Source organism: Epinephelus lanceolatus, chromosome 16 (assembly GCF_041903045.1).
Source record: "Epinephelus lanceolatus isolate andai-2023 chromosome 16, ASM4190304v1, whole genome shotgun sequence".
NCBI lineage: Eukaryota > Metazoa > Chordata > Actinopteri > Perciformes > Serranidae > Epinephelus > Epinephelus lanceolatus.
The window spans coordinates 22,999,205-23,022,798 of record NC_135749.1 but is presented as its reverse complement, the minus strand read 5'-3'; the positions used below and the strand labels follow the sequence as shown (position 1 = coordinate 23,022,798).

At 41.3% G+C, this 23,594-nt stretch overlaps 2 protein-coding genes across 4 annotated transcripts; both read left to right on the top strand.

Annotated features, from left to right (window-relative positions):
* Positions 1 to 813: 813 nt before the first annotated feature.
* On the top strand, positions 814 to 6,593 carry s100u (S100 calcium binding protein U). Its single transcript, XM_033636706.2, has 3 exons — positions 814 to 947; positions 3,678 to 3,808; positions 4,150 to 6,593. Exons 2-3 carry the CDS (start codon positions 3,689 to 3,691, stop codon positions 4,696 to 4,698), a joined length of 669 nt encoding a protein of 222 aa, XP_033492597.1. The 5' UTR covers positions 814 to 947; positions 3,678 to 3,688; the 3' UTR covers positions 4,699 to 6,593.
* A 2,109-nt stretch (positions 6,594 to 8,702) lies between these two features.
* Positions 8,703 to 10,978, top strand: s100s (S100 calcium binding protein S). Of its 3 annotated transcripts, none has more exons than XM_033636709.2 (4): positions 8,703 to 8,756; positions 10,011 to 10,057; positions 10,405 to 10,558; positions 10,765 to 10,978. In XM_033636709.2, exons 2-4 carry the CDS (start codon positions 10,044 to 10,046, stop codon positions 10,957 to 10,959), a joined length of 363 nt encoding a protein of 120 aa, XP_033492600.1. In that variant the 5' UTR covers positions 8,703 to 8,756; positions 10,011 to 10,043; the 3' UTR covers positions 10,960 to 10,978. The 3 variants fall into 3 exon arrangements, with proteins under 3 accessions (XP_033492600.1, XP_033492601.1, XP_033492602.1); XM_033636710.2 differs by having other exon boundaries at positions 8,705 to 8,756; positions 10,011 to 10,061; XM_033636711.2 differs by lacking the exon at positions 10,011 to 10,057 and having other exon boundaries at positions 8,709 to 8,756.
* The last annotated feature ends 12,616 nt before the right edge of the window (positions 10,979 to 23,594 follow it).

The following is a 23,594-nucleotide window of genomic DNA, read 5'->3' as shown; positions in this document are numbered from 1 at the left end:
AGTTTCAACAATTGTGGTGATTTTTTTATGCGGCAATTTGTGGTCGTTGGGGTTTTTTTTTTCAGTTTATAGTGTAAATATTTTTATATTTGTTGAAATAAAAGTCTTCTGCAACTTTCATGCTTTACTATGGGATACAAATGCATATGTTCTACATACTGAGGGGGAAGTGTCCCCTGGGGCCACCCCCGCTACCCCGAAAACTACACCTGGTTTTGAGTACTGGACTATTATTTATGAGTATGTGGTATTAGCATTTTTATTTAAGTAAATGATGTAAATACTTCTTTTACCACTGGTTTTAAATGGCTTTGTGGTGAAAAGTATGATTTTGTTCACTCTGTAACATATTTTGGTGCATTTTGAATTTATGTCCCTTTAACACGTCTGGTATTTCCACATCCTCTCTAGAAATGACTGCCAGATTATACATGATAGCTTTGCTTTCCGTTCCAAAGTGTCTACGTTTAGTAAGTAAAATAGTTTTGAAAGCGACAAAGCTTTGTGCGGATGAAGTAATCCCACACGCCCTGTCTCCTCGTCCCTGCAGATGAAGCCGCTCCAAGCCACAAGCCTGGCTAGTTGGCGTGAAACTGCGCAAATCACACATGACGGGAAACAGCTGGCCCGTGAGCCAAAGATAATTCCAATAAAAACCAACTTTAAGTGTTTTGATACACTTTCACTCCCTTTTCCTGACAGTTAGAGCCGCGCTCTTCCACATTCCCACTTCTCCCTCTCACTCTCCCAGGTACACGCCCTTTGACTTGTCAGGGGGAAAAGTTTTAAGGAAAGAAAAAAAAAACCTAAATCACGGAAGAGATTCTGCTGTCCTACTAGTTTGGCAAGTTCTCTGGGCTCAAAGCGGCGTAGAAAGGCGGAGAAGAGGGCAGAAACTCAAATTTGTGCACATTTATACACTTCTCTTGTCCCACAGACGGTATACGGTGAGTTGAATGCGTCTTTCTGGATTCTTTGAAGTTTCTCCTGCGTGTAAGCATTGTATTTGTTCATCGTTTTTGCCACGTTTCGATAGACTCTTGAAAGAGCCATCCCATGAAACTTGGCCGCGGTCTGAGCACAGGACGAGTTTCAATGACTCCAGCCCTCAGAAAGTTTTTAAGCTCACGTTGCACTTTTAGAAAAGATGATAATAGTTAGTGGTTATTCTGCTTTTATTACTTTTTGGGTTTTATTGGCGGCGTTTGATTACCATATGCTCTCTCTGACTCTCTCGCAAAGATATTTGATATTTTGATGTAGATCAGTTGTCAAGTTGCCGATCAGTTGCAAACAGCCTATGAAAAATTGAAGTGACTTGAGGTGGCAGAGTATTAAGCTTATGTATTGTGTATCCAGTTGGCATCCGGGTCGCGCGTAAAAGCGCAATTTTGCGCAAAATCAACATTTTGCGCACAATATGTTTTTCACACAGAGGCCCCACTAGAATGACAGCTTGGCTTGCTGGGTGGATTTTGATGGAGATGTGTAGTTTATTACAACTTATTTTAACTCTGGTATTTCGTATTTAAAATTGCGTATGGGTGTAATGATGATGAGTCCTGGCAAAGCTGCTGTTATGTTGCGCAACGATCAGCGATCAATTGTCTGTATTTTCAAACCAAGCTGAGGAATTAGATGAAAGACGCTGTACGTCTGCTCACCGCAATTTACAGCCACAACCTAACTTGTTCCTCTGTTAATATTTTATGCCACACGAGAGTATTGTCATTACTCTGCGCACATACCGTATCACATTCGCCCGTTTGGAAACGCAACACTCAATCTCCTTTGGGCTGTGGAGGGAAACGGGAAACCTCAGGTTGTAGGCCTGTATATTTAATTATTTGCACAGTTGTTGTTTTTTGGCCTTTTAAGACAAATAGCGGGGGATCAGTATGTCTCTTGCGTGGGACAAGATGAGGCTCTGACGTGGGAGGGGTGATGCAATGCATTTGTCGAAATTAGGGCACGTGTTGGGACTCTGTCCAAGCGGGCAATACCACCTTAAGAAAGGTCACTAGGTAAATAATGAATGTGTGAATGGACAGAAATGTCAATCCAGGAATAGAAGAAATGCCTTTGCTGGGTATTTTTGGACAGGACGCACTGAGAGCCGTTGAGGCCCTTGTGTACTCAGGCTGCTGGAGGGTGTGTCACCAACCGGTGCAGGAAGAAGTCCCCTAAAGTTCCTACAAAACACAGGCTGTGTCTCTGATATCACAGCAGCTGACCAAGACATTAAATAAGGCGATGAAAGTTTTTAAAAAGATGTGGCAAATATATCTGTTTTATGAATCCATGCTTATAACATAATTGTTCAGTGACAGCTGTGATGACGATTAAAAAAAAGATACGCTTCCTCCGCTACATGCAAACTTGTGGTTGTATTGTACATATGTGGTGGTCAAATGGGTCACAGCAAAATTACACAGACCACGTAAATGAGCAAAATCTGAAAGGGTTCGAGTGAAATTTTAGCCTTTAATGGCCCTTTGCTACGGCGTCAGAGCTCTCTGTCACTCATGGTCTAATGAGACTAACAGGCACATGCCACTAATTGGCCACATATGCTTGAAGTGACCGGTGCTGTGGAAAAATTGCTTAGCTGGAGGGTGACACACACTTCAATAATTGAGCCATGAATTTGTCGTCTACTAACAGCCATGAGCAAGATGCTCCTGCCGTGGAGATGAGGAGTCTGCAGTGTGTTTTCTCACCAGCACAAATTGTTGTTTGCTCTGCAGCATTTGAATACTGAAGCTGACAGACGAGTACGGTCGCCTTGAACATATCCTCTCACTGCTTTGGGGCAAACTAGCTCAGAGTTGGCCTGTAAATTCCTGTCTAAGTGATCTCCACAGACAGCAATGAATGGAATTCCTGCAAAGCTGTGTCACCCATTGGCATGTTTTATATTTGAGAAATGTCTGTAGATAACCTGAACATCTGTCGACATCTAAATTTATGACTGTCTCTATGTAAGCCCTGTAATGTCTTGGTAGACTTAAATTATTGTGCAGGAAGTGGCTGCTAACAAAAAGCCATAAACGCCTTATCAAGCCTCATTGTCAAATAGTTTAGCGTGGATTTGTGTACAACAGCATGAAGGCTCGATAAGAAGAAAGAGCCAGCAAAGTGAAAACGAGGATGAGATAGTGGCAGGCATAGGAAGAGAGAGTGGCACTGAAAGAGAGAGGCCAGTACAGCTGGTGAGAGAGAAAGAAAGACAAAAAAGAAAGAGAGAGAGAGGGAGCGGAGCAGACAGGGACTAGGTAATCCCTTAGGTAATCTGAAGCCCAGTCCCCGTGGTAGCTTCAGTAGATCAGATGACCTATCAAAGATCAGAACTTCCATTGTGCATCGCAGCTTGTCTCTCAATCAGACTCCCTCTCACCCTCTCCACTTATCTCACGTCACCGTCCCTCCCTTATTGTGGCTTTAGACTCAATACCTGAAACGAAAGGCCTCGCAGAGACACGAGGACATCCTCTGTTTCATTTTCCACTGGACGTGCCTATCACTTGAATGTGTTTTGAATCAGACCGTCTTGGAACTTCCTGTCTCACACTGCACACTACAGCAGCAACATGTTTAATCACTCAGCCTGCAGTTTGTGACTCTGTCTATCTGTCTAACTATCTGACACCACTGTCTTGACCTCTTCCTTTTCCCAGAGAGAGGAGTCATGGAGGCTGCTATTCAGACCATGGTGAAGGTCTTCCTGAAGTCAACCAAAGGAAAGGAGAGTCTAGGAAAGAGTCAATTCCAGAGCCTTGTCAAGAACCAGCTCTCCAACATCCTTGCGGTTAGGAAATCTTTATTGAACCTCTCTGAAATATTACCAACGCTTATATTATGTAACCACCTCACAGAAAAGCACATTTTGCATTAGCACTGACTAGTTTTAACCTGTTTAGGTTTTTAACATGAGCATTGTGACCAAATGGGGGTGTAATATACAGAAGGTGAATGGGGGAAGGTGATCTGATATGATAGAGTGACATTCATCAGCATTATAATGGAGATAGAGCCACTGATAGAGGGTCATTTACTTATTGAGTGTGGTGATTTCACCAGTGGGAGTCCAGGTAATGTTACTAATCATCATGCTTGATTGTTTCATGGTTGTGTGTGCCTACTCTCCAGGACACAGACAGCAAGGAGGCGGTCAACAACATGGGCCAGGGACTGGATGCCAACCAGGATGGCAAGGTCGGTTTTGAGGAGTACCTGAAGCTGGTCGGCTACCTGGCAGTCTCGCTCAGCGATCAGCGCAGCCTCGCCAAAGAGGAGCCAGCCCAAAATGCTGCGTCCGGACAAGTGGCACAAAGCACCCCAGAAAAAGAGGAAGAGAAGCCAGAAGCAAATGCAGAGCCAAAGGTGGAAGCAAAGCCAGAAGCAAATGAAGAGTCAAAGGTAGAAGTAGTTACTGTTGTAAAGGTAGTAGAAGAAAATGCAGACGGAAAGGTAGAAACAATGGTAGAAGTCAAGTCAGAGGTGGAGGCAGACCCTGAGGCGATAAAGGAAGCTGAGAAGCAAGCAGCAGCAGTGGCGGAGGCAGCAGCTGCAGCGGGAGTGGTCGTGAAAGAAGAGGAGAAGAAGGAGGAAACAGAAAAGGTGGTAGAAGCAGTGGAGAAGCTGCCTGCAGCTGTGGAGGAAGAAGTGGAGAAGAAGACAGAGGAGGCCACCTCATAGGGGACAATCCATTCATTCATAAAGAAAAGAAATCACACTACATGCTTAATTCAACACTACACAAAACACAGCATTAATGCCAAAATATGTCGGTAAGCCACTAAAAAATTTTCAAGTTAATTCAGCTTTGACAATATCAGTAAAAGTTCAAACACTACAAACCCAGCTCTGAAGAAACCCCATTCCTTGAATATCATAAAAATAAATACATGTACATGACAGTAGAATCATTGCTTTGTACTACTCATTACCACTATGATCATACGTACAGCATGTGCATCCCACTATATAGCACATTTACCTCATTATGATAGTATGATAGCATGTGAACGTACACTATCATATGCATGCCATATCCCTGTGAAAACTTTACTGCAAAATATGATTTACCTGCAGCAGCACACTGACACATGTAACCAAAGTGTCACTGCAGCCAAGTTTAAATACTGTCCTGTCCCCACTTCAATCTTTATCTGGGTCTTTTCTTCAACTCCTCTACACTACTTACTAGGCCTGTACATTGGTTTGTGGTAAAACATCTGCAGGAATAGTTGTAGATTTTGGTAAATGTGCTCCTTAGCTTTCTTGCTTAGAGTTGGATGAAACGATTGACACCACCCTATTAGCCAGTTAGCTCATTTTAGCGTAGCGACTGGAAACAGGGTGGAAACGGCAAGCACGGCAACAAAAATCCACCAACCAGTACCTATAAAGCTAACAATGCTATCTCTATCTAGGCAGTTTCATTTTTGTTTTTGTGTAACAACAAGCGAGCTTTAGAGTTGCTGGTAGGTGGATTTTGTTAGCAAGGCCAAGCTAGCGGTTTCTCTGTTTCCAGTGTTCACGCTAAGCTAACTGGCTGCTAGCTGTAGCCTCATATTAACTGAACAGACATGACAGTGGTATTAAACTTCTCATCAAGCTGTTGGCAAGAAATCTTATAATTCATCCACAATGTCAAACTCTACCTATAATGGTTGCATGAAAATCTGTCAATAACACTATATCTTTTTTTTTTTCTTTTTTTTTTTAACATTCTCATTTTTTAACTCACAGTGCTATGGAGCTGACTTGGCATGACAATAAACACATTGTTTTGCTGAAGCTTTGCATTACTTTAGCCCATATTAATACACCCTCACACCTCATCTGCCTTCTAATCTACTTTATCGGCTCTCTGTCTCTTTTTAATTTCTGTAATTCCCAGAGAGGTTCACTTCATCTGAATGCTGCAGTTTATTCTGCTCACTTGCAGTCAGCCAAGGATTAGGAACTGGAAGATTAAGCATGGCTCTTGGCTAAATAATTTAGTTTTGTGAATGGGATCCACACCAAAGGACCCTTAGGGTTGAAAGGGAGCCCAAAATAGTATCATGGGAGCAGGCTGGTGACATATGGCTCAGCAAGAGTATTCATGCAGCCTAATCCACCTAGATTAGGACTGGTAGAGAAGAACAAGATAACAAACACCAAGAAGTAAAGAAGCCCATAAGAGGTGTCACCTGGTGGAAGATACAGTTAATTTGCTTTGTGTCTTGCAAACCAAATGGTATTTCAATGGTTATTGATCCATAAATGTACTGGATGCTACATGATCTGGAGTAACCGAAACTTGCTAATTGTTGCTTGTTGTTTTCTGCTGGTCTTTCGGGTTTGCGTGCTTGTTTGTCGGTCACACCCTCAGTTTTAAGACCCTGTTTGACCTGCAACTGGATCCTTGTGTCACAGGCATTGGGCAACTACTGGATAAGACATTTGATGGGTAACACACCCTAGGACACAAACAATTACATGAAAGCAATCCTGGGCTCTAGTGATCCTGCCCATTAGATGAGGTGGTAATGTCAGTGAGAGGTTGTGCTTTTGTGAGCAAAAAAAAAAAAAAAAAGGAAGAATACTGAGCCATAAATATGAATCTATGTGGTGTGATCTTATACAACAGGCTAATACATAAAATGTTGCATGCTATCAGAAACGTATTTCTACTAATTACATTGTATTGGAATTATTGTGGCCAAATATTTAAGTTCAACATGGCCTCTTTATATTTAACTTTTTTAACCTCACTCTTTCTTGTTCGGACCACTATGGAGATCACTTGAAAAAGCATTGTCACATTATATGCAATTTGTTAATTACAATTTAATGATTTGTAAATTGTCTCATCATCAATAATGCAGTCATGAGAAAAAGGCTCATGTTTCAGGCCTGCTATATCTGCACCTGGCCAGCTCACGTAGTGCTTAAGGCACACACATTTTGGGCACACTACCAAATGTGCACCTTATGCACTGTAGTAGCACCTGGCACTTCAAACTGCTCAGCAGCAAAATTGGCAAGACAAATAAACCTGAGTCATGTGGTCACCCTGCCTCACTGCGACACTCCCATTGTAAATACTGTCATTTACACTCACTCTGCTCAGCCTTTATACTCTTAGTACGCTGTGTTTTCTGCATGCTCTATTACTAACAAACTTATTGGACATTTTGGGCTATTTAGGCTATATTATTATTTCTTTTTATTGAAACCTATATTCTTTTTATATCAAAACATTTTCTAATCATGGTACTTCCTGTGAATAATGGAAACATATCACTCTCTTGCACCATCTACAGCCAGCTTTCTGTTCAACTTGTACATAGGCCTCAGGTATTTGCATCTTTTCTATATCTGTAAATTTCTATACATACATAGATATGTATAGATATAGATGCATACCTTATTGCTATTCCCCATGGGCCAGACGAGTTTTGTGCAGCTTTGTGTTCTTTCTTTGCTCTCAGCCAATCATCATAAGCAAAATTATGGTTAAAAATAAACTGGATAAAGCAAAAATCACATTTAAAATGACTGGACTTGCACTGGGAACAGATTTCTGAATTTAGCGTGAACAGACCTGAATTAAACGTCATCTGGAAATTATTCTATCGCAGCTAATGCTTTCTTTTGGCCTATTTGGAACAGCGGATGGACGAAGTGAACTGTGAGAGCTACGTTTTTTTTTTTACAAAGTGGTTGAATTGTCTGCACTGGCAGTTTTTTGTTACTGTCCCATAGTGTGAACCCCACCCAGCCTTAACTCTGTGTAGATTAAAAACATGCTGGAACAAAACGCAGCAGATTTGCAGTAGGGGGTGTTTGCAGCCAGATTTTTCATTGACACACAATAAGTCTCATTTATTGTGTGACACACTAGATGAAGATAAAAAAGCCTGTGTTTAGAACCCTCCCAGCAGATGCGAAAAAGTGTACATACAAGTATATGGATGTGCTTTTGGGTAAAAGTGTTTGTGATTATGGGACCATTCCCAGGATATTGTGCAGGCTTTCATCATTGTGTGTTGATGTACTCTGCATATTTCCTGCCAAGTACTAGAGGGTGTGTTTGCTAAGCAGTTGGACACAGTCCACTGTCATGTCCAGTAAACTCCACTATGCTTGTATTTCAACTTCATATGTAATGCTGTATCATTTTTGCTAATTCTATGTAACGTGTAATGGCTAATATTGAATAAAACTGTGACGATACTATATTCTTATTTGTGTGGCCTGCTATGTGCTCCATTACTTGCAAGAATCTGGTTACTATGTGCATGCATAGGTGTAGATTTTGAGGGGGGTGCAAAGGTGACACGTCTCTCTCTATATTTAGAACACGGGCATGCAGCATAAGACTTGAATTTTGACAAAATGAAAGACAATCAAACCAAACATTTATGCACGAAAATAAGTGTTTCATTCCCAAAAAATTCTCTGGCAGAGGACCCCCAATCCCCGTTACAAATGTGTGCCCCCAATGTTGAAATAAAACCTACATTCTTGTGTGCACATGTCTGTGTGATGGAGAGAGAGCACCTGCAAAGAGAGAGAGAGAATAGAGAATTAGAGGTATGTAAGAGTGAAGGAGTTTGGGGGGGGTGCGGAGGAGGAGGAGGAGACGGAAGAGGGGCAGGTGATATTTAAGCCACTGGCAAACTCTCTCCCCATCCATCTCTGCCTTGGCTCAGTCCCCTGCACCTCTTCAAAGACAAAGGAGGCCCTCCATCAACACTCAGGTAAGACAGACAGCATGGAGGGGTTTCTCTACTGCACTTTCTCCTCTCTGACTAATGAAGGTTTACCTGTGAAGTAAATTGAAAGCATTTTATCTGCCATGCAACTGCAGGAAATAGATGGAACATCAAAAAAAACTTTGCAGCAGGACACTGAGTAGTGGGTGCTCAGTGGAGGACTTCATTTCAGCTTTTTTTTTTCTTGTTGAGGTACTTTCTATTGATGTGCAAGCTTTGATAGGAGCATGACAGGGAATTTATGCATCAAACAAGTGAAGCCAGTAGGGATTTATGGCAAAGCAGTGTTAAGAAATGACAATATACTGGCACTGATGTAGAATAAAATATGCAAAATATGTGACATGAATTTACCAGAGCATTAGTAAATCAGTATTTCCTGCACTCATTTTTTAAACACGGCTTTTACTTTATATGTCACTCAGCATAGATACTGCTCCGTCATCAAGCTTACATAGTGCATATTCATTATAGTCAATATTGTGTTACTGATGGCATTTTCGTCTCCATGGTTTCCTATTGTATTGTGTCAGTCAATGAGACAGATGACCCCTATAGATTTTCCAGTTAGCCAGCTTTGGTGTCCACCTTCCTCCTCTTTTGTCTCCACCGCTTCCAGCTCTGACCTCTCCAGCACAATGCTCTGCAGCATGACGAGAGGCAATAACCGGGTGACTGACATTAAGCATCCCTGTCTCCCTTTGTAATAGCTGATAGTTAATAAATCATGCACAGGGATTGGTTGACGGATTGATTGTGTCCCCTCAGTGTTCTGTGCGATTGTGGATTAGCCTCAAAATAATGCCAATTAACTTTTATTTTTATAAAGCTAGAGCCCTAAATAGATGTGAGGTTGAAGGCTGAATGTGACTAAGCAAGTGTGGAAGTGAATGTGTGCCGTCACCTGTATGCATGAAGTATGCTGGCACCTCAGGTTACTCAGCTTCTGAACGTGATTACCTCCTGAGTTTTGTGTTTCTCTCCCGGCTTCCATCTTGAATGACGCGGCTGTTACATGATTAACAGACAGAGAAAATGTTTAACACTGAAACTGCTTTTCACCGATACCACAGTCTTAATTGTTGCATGCATCATCCATTCAGCTTGCAAGAGCAATAACCCAGGAAGCGGACTTTCAAAACAGCTCAGATGTTCTTTAAACTATCTTTGAGGTAACATGTAGAGTGCTTTTCTAACTCTGCATCATTGACAGTGACTTATCTGTGTCTGTGTGTGCAGTCTCTCCACAAGTCCAGCACAAGAAGCTCCAAGATGCCGGACACAATGTGTGTAAGATTGTTCGAAAAGCTTTTCCAAAGCTATCCTCCATCTTTTCCATCCAAACCTCTGAAATGTAGAAAACAAGTAAGGTCACACACACACAGTGACCACGCTACTTAAACTACGGTTAGCAATAGCCTCTGCGCTACATGCAGAGCGCTATTCAACCCTGTTATGTAGACATAGGAAAACATCTTTCCTTCCATCCATTCATCCATCCATCTGCCTCTTCAACTATTACTTTGACTTGGAGGTGGCTTCACCCTTGACTGCCATGTGACCGCACATGCAGCTGGGGCTGGAGCGGGCATTTTGCAACGGAGTCTGACCTTTTGACCCGATTCCTTTGCAGCATGTCCAAGGAGCCCAGTTCCAACCTGGAGAGTGCCATGCAGATGCTCATAAAGACCTTCCACAAGTACTCTGGGAAGGAGGGCGACAAGTACACGCTGAGCAGAGGGGAACTGAAGGAGCTGCTACTAGAGGAGCTGGGGACTTACTTAGGGGTAAGAGAAGGAGTGTGTGAGGAGGCAAATATATAGTTGTACCCTAACGCACTGGTGCAGTTTGCAAATATGTGACACATGAGTGAAGGCATGCACTCACATACTCAGAGGAGCAAGTTCAGACAAGCTTGTGCAGTGGTGTATGCCCACACACACTCATAGCACAGAACGCATTCTTAACTCTCTCTGTTCCCCCTCTCTGACAGGGCTCCAAAGATAATGAAGCGGTTGAGAAGGTGATGAACGACTTGGACGCCAACAACGACGGGGAGGTGGACTTCACTGAGTTCATCATCCTGATGGGCGCCCTCACCGTCGCCTGCAACGACTTCTTCCTGGATTGCAAGACAGATGAGAAACCGAAAGACGACAAAGGCGAGTCGGCGGAGAAGAAAGCTTGAATCAGTGCAAGAGAGGAAGGGGGGGGGGGGAGTAAAGTGGGAGGGAGAGGTGGAAAGAAGGGGAAGGGGAGGGTGGTGGGGAGGAGGAGGGGGAGAGAACAGAGAGAAGGAGGACAGAGTTGCAATGGATTTTTGTCTTGTGCAATCCGTAAACACTACAACTACACACAAGGAGAGCAGTCCAGCAGTTTGTGGGTTCACAGCACACGGGGCATTCAGCAGGAGTAGGGTTTTCTCCTCGGCAACTGTTTGTCATACCACAGCATATCCGGAGCTAGTTGCACTCAAAGCAGAGAGTGACTTTACACACAGAACAGGGTATACTTCAACTTCTATCAACTCAACTAGAGCAGCTTAGACGGTTCTTGTATGTTCTGAATAGTGCACTGTAAAGAAAGGAAGTTTTGCAGAACGCACACCAGAATGTTTGAGCACTTCTTGCACATGAATAATTTGTGGACATATATTACAGATTATCATATAATTGTATGTACTCAGCGTTGAACAATATGATTTATCCCCTTTTTCTGCGCATATTTTGTAATCCTTTTTGGTAATAACCAATGCATTCTTCAAAATATTAAACATGACATCTAACCAGTAATTAATTGTAGTGTGTTTTGGTTTCACCTACTTAAAGGGATACTTCAGATTTTTTAAGTGGGGTTGTATGAATTTCTTATCCATAGACAGTATATTACATACAGTAGATATCAGTGTTTGCACAGAAGTTAAGCTATGTACTGCTGTGGAGGGGTCAGCAACAAAACGTATTTTAGCCACCTAAAAAATCAATATCAGTTTAAGTGTATGCTGTATTTAGAATATTTTCCACAGCTTTACCTTGCTGCCAGACATGATTTCCAATGTCGCTCTCTTCAGAGCCAGACTCTGCTGAGAAAAACAATGATTTAAAATGACTGAACACAGGAGCTGCTGGCCTCAAACAATTATCTTGTTTGTGTTATTGTATGACTGGTGTTTGAAACAGTTAGCTCAGATTCACCAGAGTCACACAATAACATAAATGAACTAACTGACTGGAACAGCGCTAGACCAGCAGCTCCCGTATTTAGCGAGCTAAAATGTCTGTTTTTGTCCATGGAGTTTGGTTCCTTTGACGAGAGCATAGATGGGGAACTGAAGCTGTTAAGGGCTTCCCTGTCAGAACAGGCTGTCTGGTGGACAGGTTAAGTGGTGAAAATAACTGTCAATATAGAGTACATTCAAATGGATATTAATTCATTTAAGTGGCTTAAATACACATTGTTGCTGGCCCCCATCCACAGCAGTACATTGCTTAGCATCTGTGTCAAACTCCAACCTGCTTCTCCAAACTGGGGGTGAGTTGACTGACATCTACTGTGTAGAAAACACTGACTATGAATACCTTGTCGAACCCACTACTACTTCAAAAAATCCGTACTATCCCTTTAAATCCCTCATGCTGCACAAGCATTTGTCGACATGTCGGGCATGAATTGCTGCACCTGGAAATCACGTTGAATGGCGAGAGAAACAATGCCAGCAAACTGTGAGTGTGTTGGTGTGTGAAGGTCCATCTCTCTCTCTCTCTCTCTCTCTCTCTCTCTGTCTGTGTGTGTGTGTGTGTGTGTGTGTATTGGGGATTCCCACAGAGTAAACTGCTCCAGCTCACACATCCTGCCAACAATATCCTGCAAGTCTTGTTCCACTAGATATAAGCTGACCCAGATGTTTGACTTGGATCTGCATGGAAAACTTCTTCAAAAGAGAGGGAGAGACAGAGGGAGGAGAGGAAGAGGGAGATAGAAAGAGAAAGAGAAAGGGTGTGAGGGCAGATAAAGAGTGTGTGTGTGCGTGTGCGTGTGTCTGCGTGTGTTTGTGAATGAAGGAAGGACTGCACTGGCGGGGAGTGAATCCAATTTATGGAGTACATTAGTCAAGTATGTAACTTGGAAAGCAGTGGTATAATCACAGAGGAATGTTCAAGTTGCTGTGACTGTTAGCACACTTAGTGTCCCTCAGTGTCGAACACACACACACACACACAGATCAGTAAATCAACACATCTTCTTCCACCTCATTGGCTTCTACAGCTGCTTGTCAGTTTTAAAGACGAAATGCTGAGCAGCTGAATCACAGATCCTCTCCTCTCAACTGGAAGGATTTCTTTACTCATCGGTGTAATTGTGCTTGAACACTAATGAGCCTCCTCTTCTTACCTTCAGCAATATTACTGTAAGAAACTGACGCCAGGTCAGCCAGCGTCTATGGGCGGGGTTCATCCTATCTGCTTTCATTCCTCGGTCCCGCTGTGTTCTCTGAAGGCGTCCTCTGATTGGACACTTTGAATATTTGTGCTTGAAGTGTGTGCCCTGCAGATAGGTAAACAATTCAAAACAAAACAGTGTCTGTGGCTGTTAACCCTGTTGTAGCCTGAAGGAAGACAAACAACCTGTGATGACTGTTAACAGCCTTGGTTACCTGTTTTCTCGTTCCGAAGGAGCAATAAAACTGCTGCTTTCATGCACGACAAAAGACAGAAAACAGAAAACATCTTATGGAGAAGGAGAAGAGAGATTAAATGACAATGAAAAACATGTGTTACAATCCTAAAGGTAATGAATAAGGCAACTGCAGATGCATTACTTAAAAAAAGGGAATTATTTAATATGCTAAGGGAAACAGTTGCAAAAGTCATGACACCTTATGTCAAGTGCAAACTGCCACACACATAGTTTAAGTACAGTGGTGGATAAAGCATTCAGATCCTTTACTTCAGCACGTCATGTTGTAACAATGCTGTGGTTAATGCACTGTTAGTTTTAGGCACAAAACCACTTGGTTAGGATTGGAAAAAACATCATGTTTTGGCTTAAAATACACACTTTTAGACTGTGTAAAATAATGGACATAGCCACCATGACATCATCCACTGGTTTGTGGACTGCTGTTTTAAAGCCACAAGCCCTGGCCATCTCCTCCTTGTTTTTTTGGAGCCAGAAGTGACCATATTTGGACAAGAGGGTGGGGCTGTGGAGGAGCAAGGAGTGGATTATATTGAGACTGATCGTTTTGGAGCCAGCCTCAAGTGGCCATTTAAAGAACTGCAGTTTTTGGCACCTCCACATTGGCTTCAATTTTCAGACCCTCAGGTTGCTGTTTGGTTTTGCTATTACAAACACTGCTGAAAATGTACCAAATGGTTGTAAAAAACAAACAAACAAAATTTAAAAAAAAAGCTTATATTTGTTGTTACAAACGCCTCTGGACATGACCCAAACTGTCATTAAAAAATACTTGTTTTTGTTGGTTCAAATTGTGGTCTGCTGCTTTCCGCTGCTTGACATCAGTGTCGTCCACCCCTCCTCCTCCTGATGAGAGAGTCAGCTCATATACATATACAGTACAGGCCAAAAGTTTGGACACACCTTCTCATTCAATGCGTTTTCTTTATTTTCATGACTATTTACATTGTAGATTCTCACTGAAGGCATCAAAACTATGAATGAACACATGTGGAGTTATGTACTTAACAAAAAAAGGTGAAATAACTGAAAACATGTTTTATATTCTAGTTTCTTCAAAATAGCCACCCTTTGCTCTGATTACTGCTTTGCACACTCTTGGCATTCTCTCCATGAGCTTCAAGAGGTAGTCACCTGAAATGGTTTTCCAACAGTCTTGAAGGAGTTCCCAGAGGTGTTTAGCACTTGTTGGCCCCTTTGCCTTCACTCTGCGGTCCAGCTCACCCCAAACCATCTCGATTGGGTTCAGGTCCGGTGACTGTGGAGGCCAGGTCATCTGCCGCAGCACTCCATCACTCTCCTTCTTGGTCAAATAGCCCTTACACAGCCTGGAGGTGTGTTTGGGGTCACTGTCCTGTTGAAAAATAAATGATCGTCCAACTAAATGCAAACCGGATGGGATGGCATGTCGCTGCAGGATGCTGTGGTAGCCATGCTGGTTCAGTGTGCCTTCAATTTTGAATAAATCCCCAACAGTGTCACCAGCAAAACACCCCCACACCATCACACCTCCTCCTCCATGCTTCACAGTGGGAACCAGGCATGTGGAATCCATCCGTTCACCTTTTCTGCGTCTCACAAAGACACAGCGGACTCATCAGACCAAAGCACAGATTTCCACTGGTCTAATGTCCATTCCTTGTGTTTCTTGGCCCAAACAAATCTCTTCTGCTTGTTGCCTCTCCTTAGCAGTGGTTTCCTAGCAGCTATTTGACCATGAAGGCCTGATTGGCGCAGTCTCCTCTTAACAGTTGTTCTAGAGATGGGTCTGCTGCTACAACTCTGTGTGGCATTCATCTGGTCTCTGATCTGAGCTGCTGTTAACTTGCCATTTCTGAGGCTGGTGACTCGGATGAACTTATCCTCAGAAGCAGAGGTGACTCTTGGTCTTCCTTTCCTGGGTCGGTCCTCATGTGTGCCAGTTTCGTTGTAGCGCTTGATGGTTTTTGCGAATCCACTTGGGGACACATTTAAAGTTTTTGCAATTTTCCGGACTGACTGACCTTCATTTCTTAAAGTAATGATGGCCACTCGTTTTTCTTTAGTTAGCTGATTGGTTCTTGCCATAATATGAATTTTAACAGTTGTCCAATAGGGCTGTCAGCTGTGTATTAACCTGACTTCTGCACAACACAACTGATGGTCCCAACCCCATTGATAAAGCAAGAAATTCCACTAATTAACCCTGATAAGGCACACCTGTGAAGTGGAAACCATTTCAGGTGACTACCTCTTGAAGCTCATGGAGAGAATGCCAAGAGTGTGCAAAGCAGTAATCAGAGCAAAGGGTGGCTATTTTGAAGAAACTAGAATATAAAACATGTTTTCAGTTATTTCACCTTTTTTTGTTAAGTACATAACTCCACATTTGTTCATTCATAGTTTTGATGCTTTCAGTGAGAATCTACAATGTAAATAGTCATGAAAATAAAGAAAACGCATTGAATGAGAAGGTGTGTCCAAACTTTTGGCCTGTACTGTATACATACATAAACATCTGAACTATGTCATACATATGAAACAAACAACAAAAACAAATGTAACATATCTGTGGTACAATGCCAAAAACTCCAAATAATTCCAAACTGTGCTCCAGGTTATGTGTTATATAATATTATGTTATTATATCATTAATAGTGGTGCATCAGCACCTAAGTTTCATCTTTATTCATCTTAATTCTGTAACTAATCAACCTCTTCAAAGGCAGACAGGATAAATATGGTCAAATTTTGAGACAATAGGCCCCCGGGCACAAATATTTTGTGGTTTTGTGTCTCTTTTCAGATCCTTTGCATCTCTCTGTGGTCAGTTTGAGTATTTCCTGGTTGGTGCATGTTACAGTAATTTTAGTTACACTTTGCAAGTGAGGACCAGGGGGAACCTTGACACTTTTGGCCCCTGGGCTTGTACCCAGTAGCCCCACTCAGTAGTACATTCATGATGAGTGGTCATGAGATAATCAGTGGGATAGGAAAGGCGAGAAAATGTTTTCTACAGACAATCAACATTCATTTTACAGACTTTTTTCTAAACTTTACTTCTTACTTGAATGAAACCGTCTAAGTTTAAATGGGAAATCTCTCCATGGTGAAACTGCAAGCAGCTCATCTGAAATGTGACAGGGGCCCCGACTACACACTACTGCCAAAAAGGTTGGAAACTCCTGTTTTAACCTTTAACAAGGCATTGTGTTTCATGAGCTTAGCATGTGTTTTTATTGAAATATCTTGAGCAATATTGTGATATAAATGTACACAAATTCATATAAAATGTAGTGCAGTAAAAAACTACACTATTTGCCTGTGAAAGGTAGAGGAGTAAAAGTATTAAATAACACCAAATGGAAATACAGCTACCTAAAAATTGTACTTTAGCACGGAGTAAATTCACTTAGCTGTAGGAGGGTTACAAATCATGCAAATTGTCTTATAATTTAAAAGAATAGTGTTTAGACTGCTGAGTAGAATTATGAAAGGCTTTGTCCTTCACATATAACAAGTGTTATTTTGTGCATACTCCATGTCTATTTTGTATTCAAATGAGAGTGGGCTGATGTTTGTTCAGTTGATTTTGGGCTGGTAATTGAGGTGTAGCAGTTGTGGGACAGGGCGAGACAGACATCCTCCCAGAGTTATGCTCCAGGGCAGTTACTTAATTTTCAGCCACACAGCCTCTTCAACCACACTTGGACAAACAATGGCTCGAGGACATCCTGCAAACAGTATCTAAAGCCACGCCTGACCTTACAAGGTGAGCCGTTTCAGGCTAAAAGGCAAGAGTCTCTGTTGATGGATCACACGTGGCAGGTGCTGCCTGTGTGAGGAGAGGAGATGAGCACCACAAAGCCAGGCCATGTCACTGGCTCTGTGCCTGAAGCATCTGATAAGGAAGGCAGGGACACTTCGGTTACCAACAGAGCAGGTCAAGCGACACCCAGATGTCAAGCTGCCACGTCCATCAGGCAGCACTCACGTCAAGCTGTCATGAAAGCCAGAGCAGCGATTGCATGAGAGTAGAGTGACATACATGTGAGAACAAAATGAAATCATTCATTCAGGTATACAGTAGCATAGATGGCTCCAGGTCTATATCATATGATGATTAATTCCTTTCCAGGTGTAGCTCGCTCTCTCTTGGGCAGAATTTGAGAAGGCCCGCTTTCCTCAGGTTCATGAAATCCATCTTGCTAGAATACCGGAGGGAGACCTTATGGCTGCAGCACTGCCAGAGAGGAGTCAGGAGACATATGAGTTACAAGGACCTGGCACTCCTGATTCATAAAGAGCGTGCTTTGATATAACAGGCAGTGGTGGAAAGTAACTAATCACATTTACTCAAGTACTGCACTGGCCCTGGCTCCAGGATTTAGGGGGGTTAACTGGCAGAATGGTATATAATATAATAAGTTTGTTTTCTAATTACCCTGAAAGTAGGAATTGTTGTGCTTTTGTTTATATCTACACTGGGAACAGGTCCTCATCCATGGAGATGCCATGTTATGCCACCATGTTTCTACAGTAGCCCACAAACACTGGCTCCAGGGCCATTCATGTTTCATGTCAATCATCACAGTTGGAGGGCCCTTGCGATAAGCAGCATTGAAAAAACACACATTTTTAAATGTGAAGCAGCTTTGTTCAGTGTTTTTACCGGTTTAAATCAACTACCCATGTGTTTTGGAGAAGAGGAGACCTCTGCAGATATTTTGACTCCTGGTAAAACCTCCCGAACAACAAACACTGAAGGAAATCTAACCGAGAGAAGTTTCAGCTGGTTGCAATCTGCAGTACTCACCACTAAATGCCCCTAAATCCCTCTAAATCTACCACACTGTACCTTTAAGTACAATTTTAAGGTACTTGTAGGGGAGACTGGGGTTGGTTGGTGCACTTTTAACTCTGTGCTGTTTTTGTCTGTAATTATTTATGTTAGAATATGCAACCAGCAGCAAATAAAAATCAGAGCTTTCAGCTATAAATATGTTTTAATGTCCACAAATGTTTTCTTAAATTAGGCGATTCATGATTAAAGTGATATTGTCCATCAGGGGGTTTCTTAAAATGATAAAATGCTATTGTTGCAAAAAGAGAAGCAACCAGTTGACACAATTTGAACATTTGATTTAAACAGGAACCAGAAAACATGAACATTGAATTGAATATCTGTCCATTTATTAACACATTTTAATTTTAATTTTATCAGAAGGAATATCTAATTACTTTTACCATTGACCATTCAACGTAATAATAATTATGAACGGTCAGAATAGTTTTAATCTCTATAAATACCCCAACAAAATATACTGTACATGCGCTAACCAACCCTGCTCACATTGGACCCAACTCTGTGATGAAATTATGTTTGCCAGCTGCCATCCCTCATCACAGACTTTCAAATCTTATATCAAAATGTTGTCGATTCCTTTCTTTATTAACCAGAAGTAACACATTTCCAATATGTCAGTTTTACAGTCTAATAAATTGGTTCACAGAGCACTTCTTTACTTTGCACACTATAAAAATAAAATGTCAGTCTCATCAGAAAACATCAGTGACTTTCAGATGTTTTAACATATAGATGAGTGCAGGTGAAGAAAGCAAACATTTTGATGTTACATTTCAGTTTCTGTGAGCTTCAAATCAAGCAGTACTTCTACTTTGCTGCATTTCAGTAGGAAACATTGTTCTTTTCACTACCCTACATTTGTCTCTTCCTACTTTTTAGATAAACATAAAGATAAACATATTATAATGTCATGAAATACACCACACTGTTAAAGAGTATACCACTCGTTCCTTATGTTCTCTGCTTGTGTGTGTAGTTGGAGCTTCTTGTCACATTTCAGATGTCTATAAGTTGTTCGCACTTCCACTAAAGACACAATTCCCCTCTTACTCCCCTCTTAAACTTTCACATGGTTTCATTTACAAACCTGTTGAAATGATGCAATATTTTAAAAAAAAAAAGAGAGAGAGAGAGAGAGAGATAAGAGAAACGCCAAGAAATGAAGGAAAAAAAAAAATCTGTAGCATAAATATTTTCCCCTTTTTTCTTCCCACTCCATTAATCATCTCATGGCTCCTCAGATCAGTCTGGGAACCGCTGGAGTAAACTCCTGAACAGCTAGCTCCACTCCAGCCTGCTACAACAGTAAAATACTGTTTACAAATTGATTCATCAGTGCTAAAAATGTAATAATGTCATAAATACTTTTACTTTTGATATTTTAAGTCAGGGATGTTGAAAGTTTTGTTGACTGGGTGTCCATTAAAGGAGCCAGCATATGAGCGCAACACAGGAAAAGTGCAGTGCAGTGCAGTGAATTGCCCACCCAAAACACCAACTTAAGCTAACAGCACTAGCATTGATGACAGAGCATAATTGTGCCAACACTAATGAGGTGCCACTTGTTGCCAGGCAGCATGTAGCTTTCTACATGATGTCATCCCTATCAAGACAGATGCTTGTTAGGGGATGCAGTTTGATGCAGTCTCTTAGTAGTGTATTAAATGTAAGGTATTAAAAGTGAATGTACTGAGAAGGACCGTGAATAATGAAAATACGATGCAGGCGCTTCACGCCATGTGCGGCGGCTGCATGAAAGGTTTCCAAGGGCCACCATTTGCCTACAGCCTGCACTTTAAAAGAACAGCTCAGCCACAAAATGACCATTTGTATATCACCGTCACGACTTGAATTTGTGAAGAAAACTTTTCTTGCATGCCTCCACGGTAAATGGCAGACATACTGACAGATTGATCGACTGGGGATTGCAAAACTCTCATACAACTCATGCAGTATGATCCAAGTTTCATTTATCCAGTCGAATGTCGTAGTGTTTCCATGTATTTAACTAAAAAACCTTAGCATTGCAGCCTGGCCTTGAAGAGAGTATAGATAAGTTGCACTGTCAGTTCAGTTTTAAATAGTAATATTTAAGCAAAAATGCATGTGTTTACAAGAGTTGTGTGAGAATTATGTTGTTGTTTTTTTCATGTAGTTTTACTGTTGTTTAGTGTGGCCCCCAAGCATGTTCACTGTTTTCTGTGGAGGCATGCAAGAAAAAAAGGTTTATTCACGAAATTCAAGGTACCACAGCACGACTAACTGATCTACAAGTGGTCATTTCATGGGTGCAGTATGCCTTTAAGCAACAATTCTTTGAGTATATTTTTCTGAAACGTTGCTGTATTGGTACCTTTGCTTAAATTGGCTGAGTGTTTTTTAATTTTGATTCTTATTTTTGTCAAACTGACAACAGTGTTGTCATCTGTTTTCATTCATTTAAGTATGTTTGAGACTTATAATAATTATTGAAGGCTATACCTCGACAGTGGATCATCCCAATAGCTCACAGCAAGGTAAAAATGTCACAGGGAGGTGAATTTTGGTCATTTTGGTCCGCCCTCAGATCACCTGCTGCTCATACGTCACCTGCAACCAGTTACCTCAGGTTTTAGAGTAATGAAATCTAACCTGTGGGTCACTTGCCTTCATAAATTAAAACACAAACTCTTGGCACCACAGAGAAGCAAACAGTGATCGTGTCCTCCCCAAGAGCCAAGGTGACAGACGGATATCAGCCTCGGGTAACACCAACAGAGTAAGGAAGGTAAAGGAGAGGGGCCAACGATACGTAAGAAAAGGAGGGAAGGACAGTGAGATGGTGTCAGTTGCTCTTTTTTCCCTTCACATTAAGCGTCCTTGACACAGGTGTAATGATACTACTCTTACTCTTGTCTGTTTTTAGTGCTGCATTTACCTTAGATCCACACAGCACGGCCTGCGGTGCCCCTTGCAGGTACATAAGATGTTTGTCCTCAACATGATCCTGGGCTGAACCTAATCTCCCCACTGGACCTTTCCTCCTAACCTTTTCACTCTAAGCTGGCATAATAATATATCCCCTTTTAGCGAAATGGAGCACTAAACATCCAGACAAATTACCAAACCACTGAAACCACAATCAAGCTCTCGCAGTTAAAAGATTCATTGTGCTCAAAAGTGCTCTCAATCAGTCACTTCGGCGTCTGTGAAGAGGCTGCTTCCTCAGGGACGATGAGGCAGTTTGGCGCTTTGATCACATCCTTTCAGAGCACACATCGCTGACACAAACACCTTCACATTTCTGCTGTTAATGTTGTTGATTTATTGGGATCAGAGAGACGCCCACAGGGGATCTCCAGCATCGAGATCCAGGACCTTTTTATTCTTAACCTGTTTCACAATGCTGGAACAACAGGTCCCTGCATATATCAAAAGACATCAGTAAGAAATGTAAAGCAGGTGTGTGTGCTCGTATAACTTCTTCTTCTTCAGTTCCCTGCCAACAACTACAAGCTGACTTCCTTTAAATCTTTGAAGAGACATAAAAATGGCAAAACTCTAAAAATATAAAACAGAAGACAAAACTGGATCTTAGTCTAACCATATTTTATTGTCATTGTTGCAGATCAGAGCTCCAAATGATTTCCAGCATTTCTCTGAATTAAGAGTCAAATGTTTAAGTTACATTTAGAATTCATCATGAAAAATATGATTTCAGTCAATATAATAAAGTTACACTTCTCAGCTTGGTGTTCTGCCTCTCAGCACCAGGGGGCGTTAAACCTCACAGGTGGGACTAAGTCATTGTCATGCAAGTCTCAAGCAAGTCTGACGTCTTCGCACTCAAGTTCCAAGTCTAGTCCCAACTAAAAGTAGGCAAATCCTGAATCAAGTCCCAAGCCGAAGCAGGCAAGATCCAAATCAAGTCCCAACTAAAAGTAGGCAAGTCCTGATCAAGTTCCAAGTCAAGATTGACAAGTCCCAAGTCAAGCCCCAAGTCAAATCAGGCAAGTCCCAAGTCAAGTCCCAAGTCAAAGCAGGCAAGATTCAAATCAAGTCCCAAGTTAAAGCAGGCAAGTCCCAAATCAAGTCCCAACTCAAATTAGGCAAGTCCAGAGTCAAGTCCCAAGTCAAGACTGACAAGGTCCATGTCAAAAACTGACCAGTCTCTAATCTGGTCAAGTCAAAGCATGCAAGTCCTAAGTCAAATCCCAACTAAAAGTATTTAAGTCCCAAGTCAAGACTGATATGGGCCAAGTCGAATCTCAAGTCAAAGCAAGCAAGTTCTGAGTCAAGTCCCAAGTCAAAGCAGGCAAGTCAAGTAAAAAGTCGAGTCTGACAAGTCCCAAGCTCTGAACATTATGTTTCAGGTCATAGTGCACTCTTCACCAAATGTAATGCCGTTTTAACAATATGTAAAATTTACAAATATATATATCTATATCTATATCTATATATATAGATATACTTTAAATACAAATTTAAAAAAGCACTCATGATATTTTTATATATATATACACATATATATATATATGTATATATATATAAAATATCATGAGTGCTTTTTTAAATTTGTATTTATTTGTTAAATTTGTTTTTTGTTGACCATTGTGTAATTTGTGTACACAAACAAAATTCTCTCCTGCAACTTGACTGGATGCTGATTGGGTCAAACAAATGGATCTGGGGAATAAAGTGTCGACTTGCTGGAAATGAATAGCATTAATGATAGTTCATTCAGGAAATGATTTGATTTGTGGTACACTTTTTAAAAAACATACTTTTTCATCTTTGCACTGAGGGGGAACATATCAAGAAATGCTCAAGTCTATTTAAATTCACTAGTCATTGATGTTAAAGTCCAAGTCAAGTTGCAAGTCTTTTTTTGATTCTGTTAATAAATTTGTGACTCAAGTCTGACTCTAGTCCAAGTCATGTGACTAGGGTCCACACCTCTGTTAAACCCTGAGGGAGAACAGCATTCCTTTTAAGCAAGAGAGGTCTGAATGAACATTATTAAAAAGAGAGAAAGATAGATTTTAATGCTGATATTTAAAGTTCTGTCTCGTGTATTTTATTGCAATGTTTGCCATTAAGTTCTTGCACTTGTATCTAGAAATGACCCCAATTTGTAGAAGTTTGACAAAACCCATTAATTTTACCATGTTACCTTTACACAAATCACCATATTTAGCAGGTTTATCTTGCGGATACTTTCCAGAATTAACAGGCTTGTTTAGCTAAAAAATAAAGATGAAATGTAGTCTCAGGTCTCGCCATGAAAAGCACTAACTGCT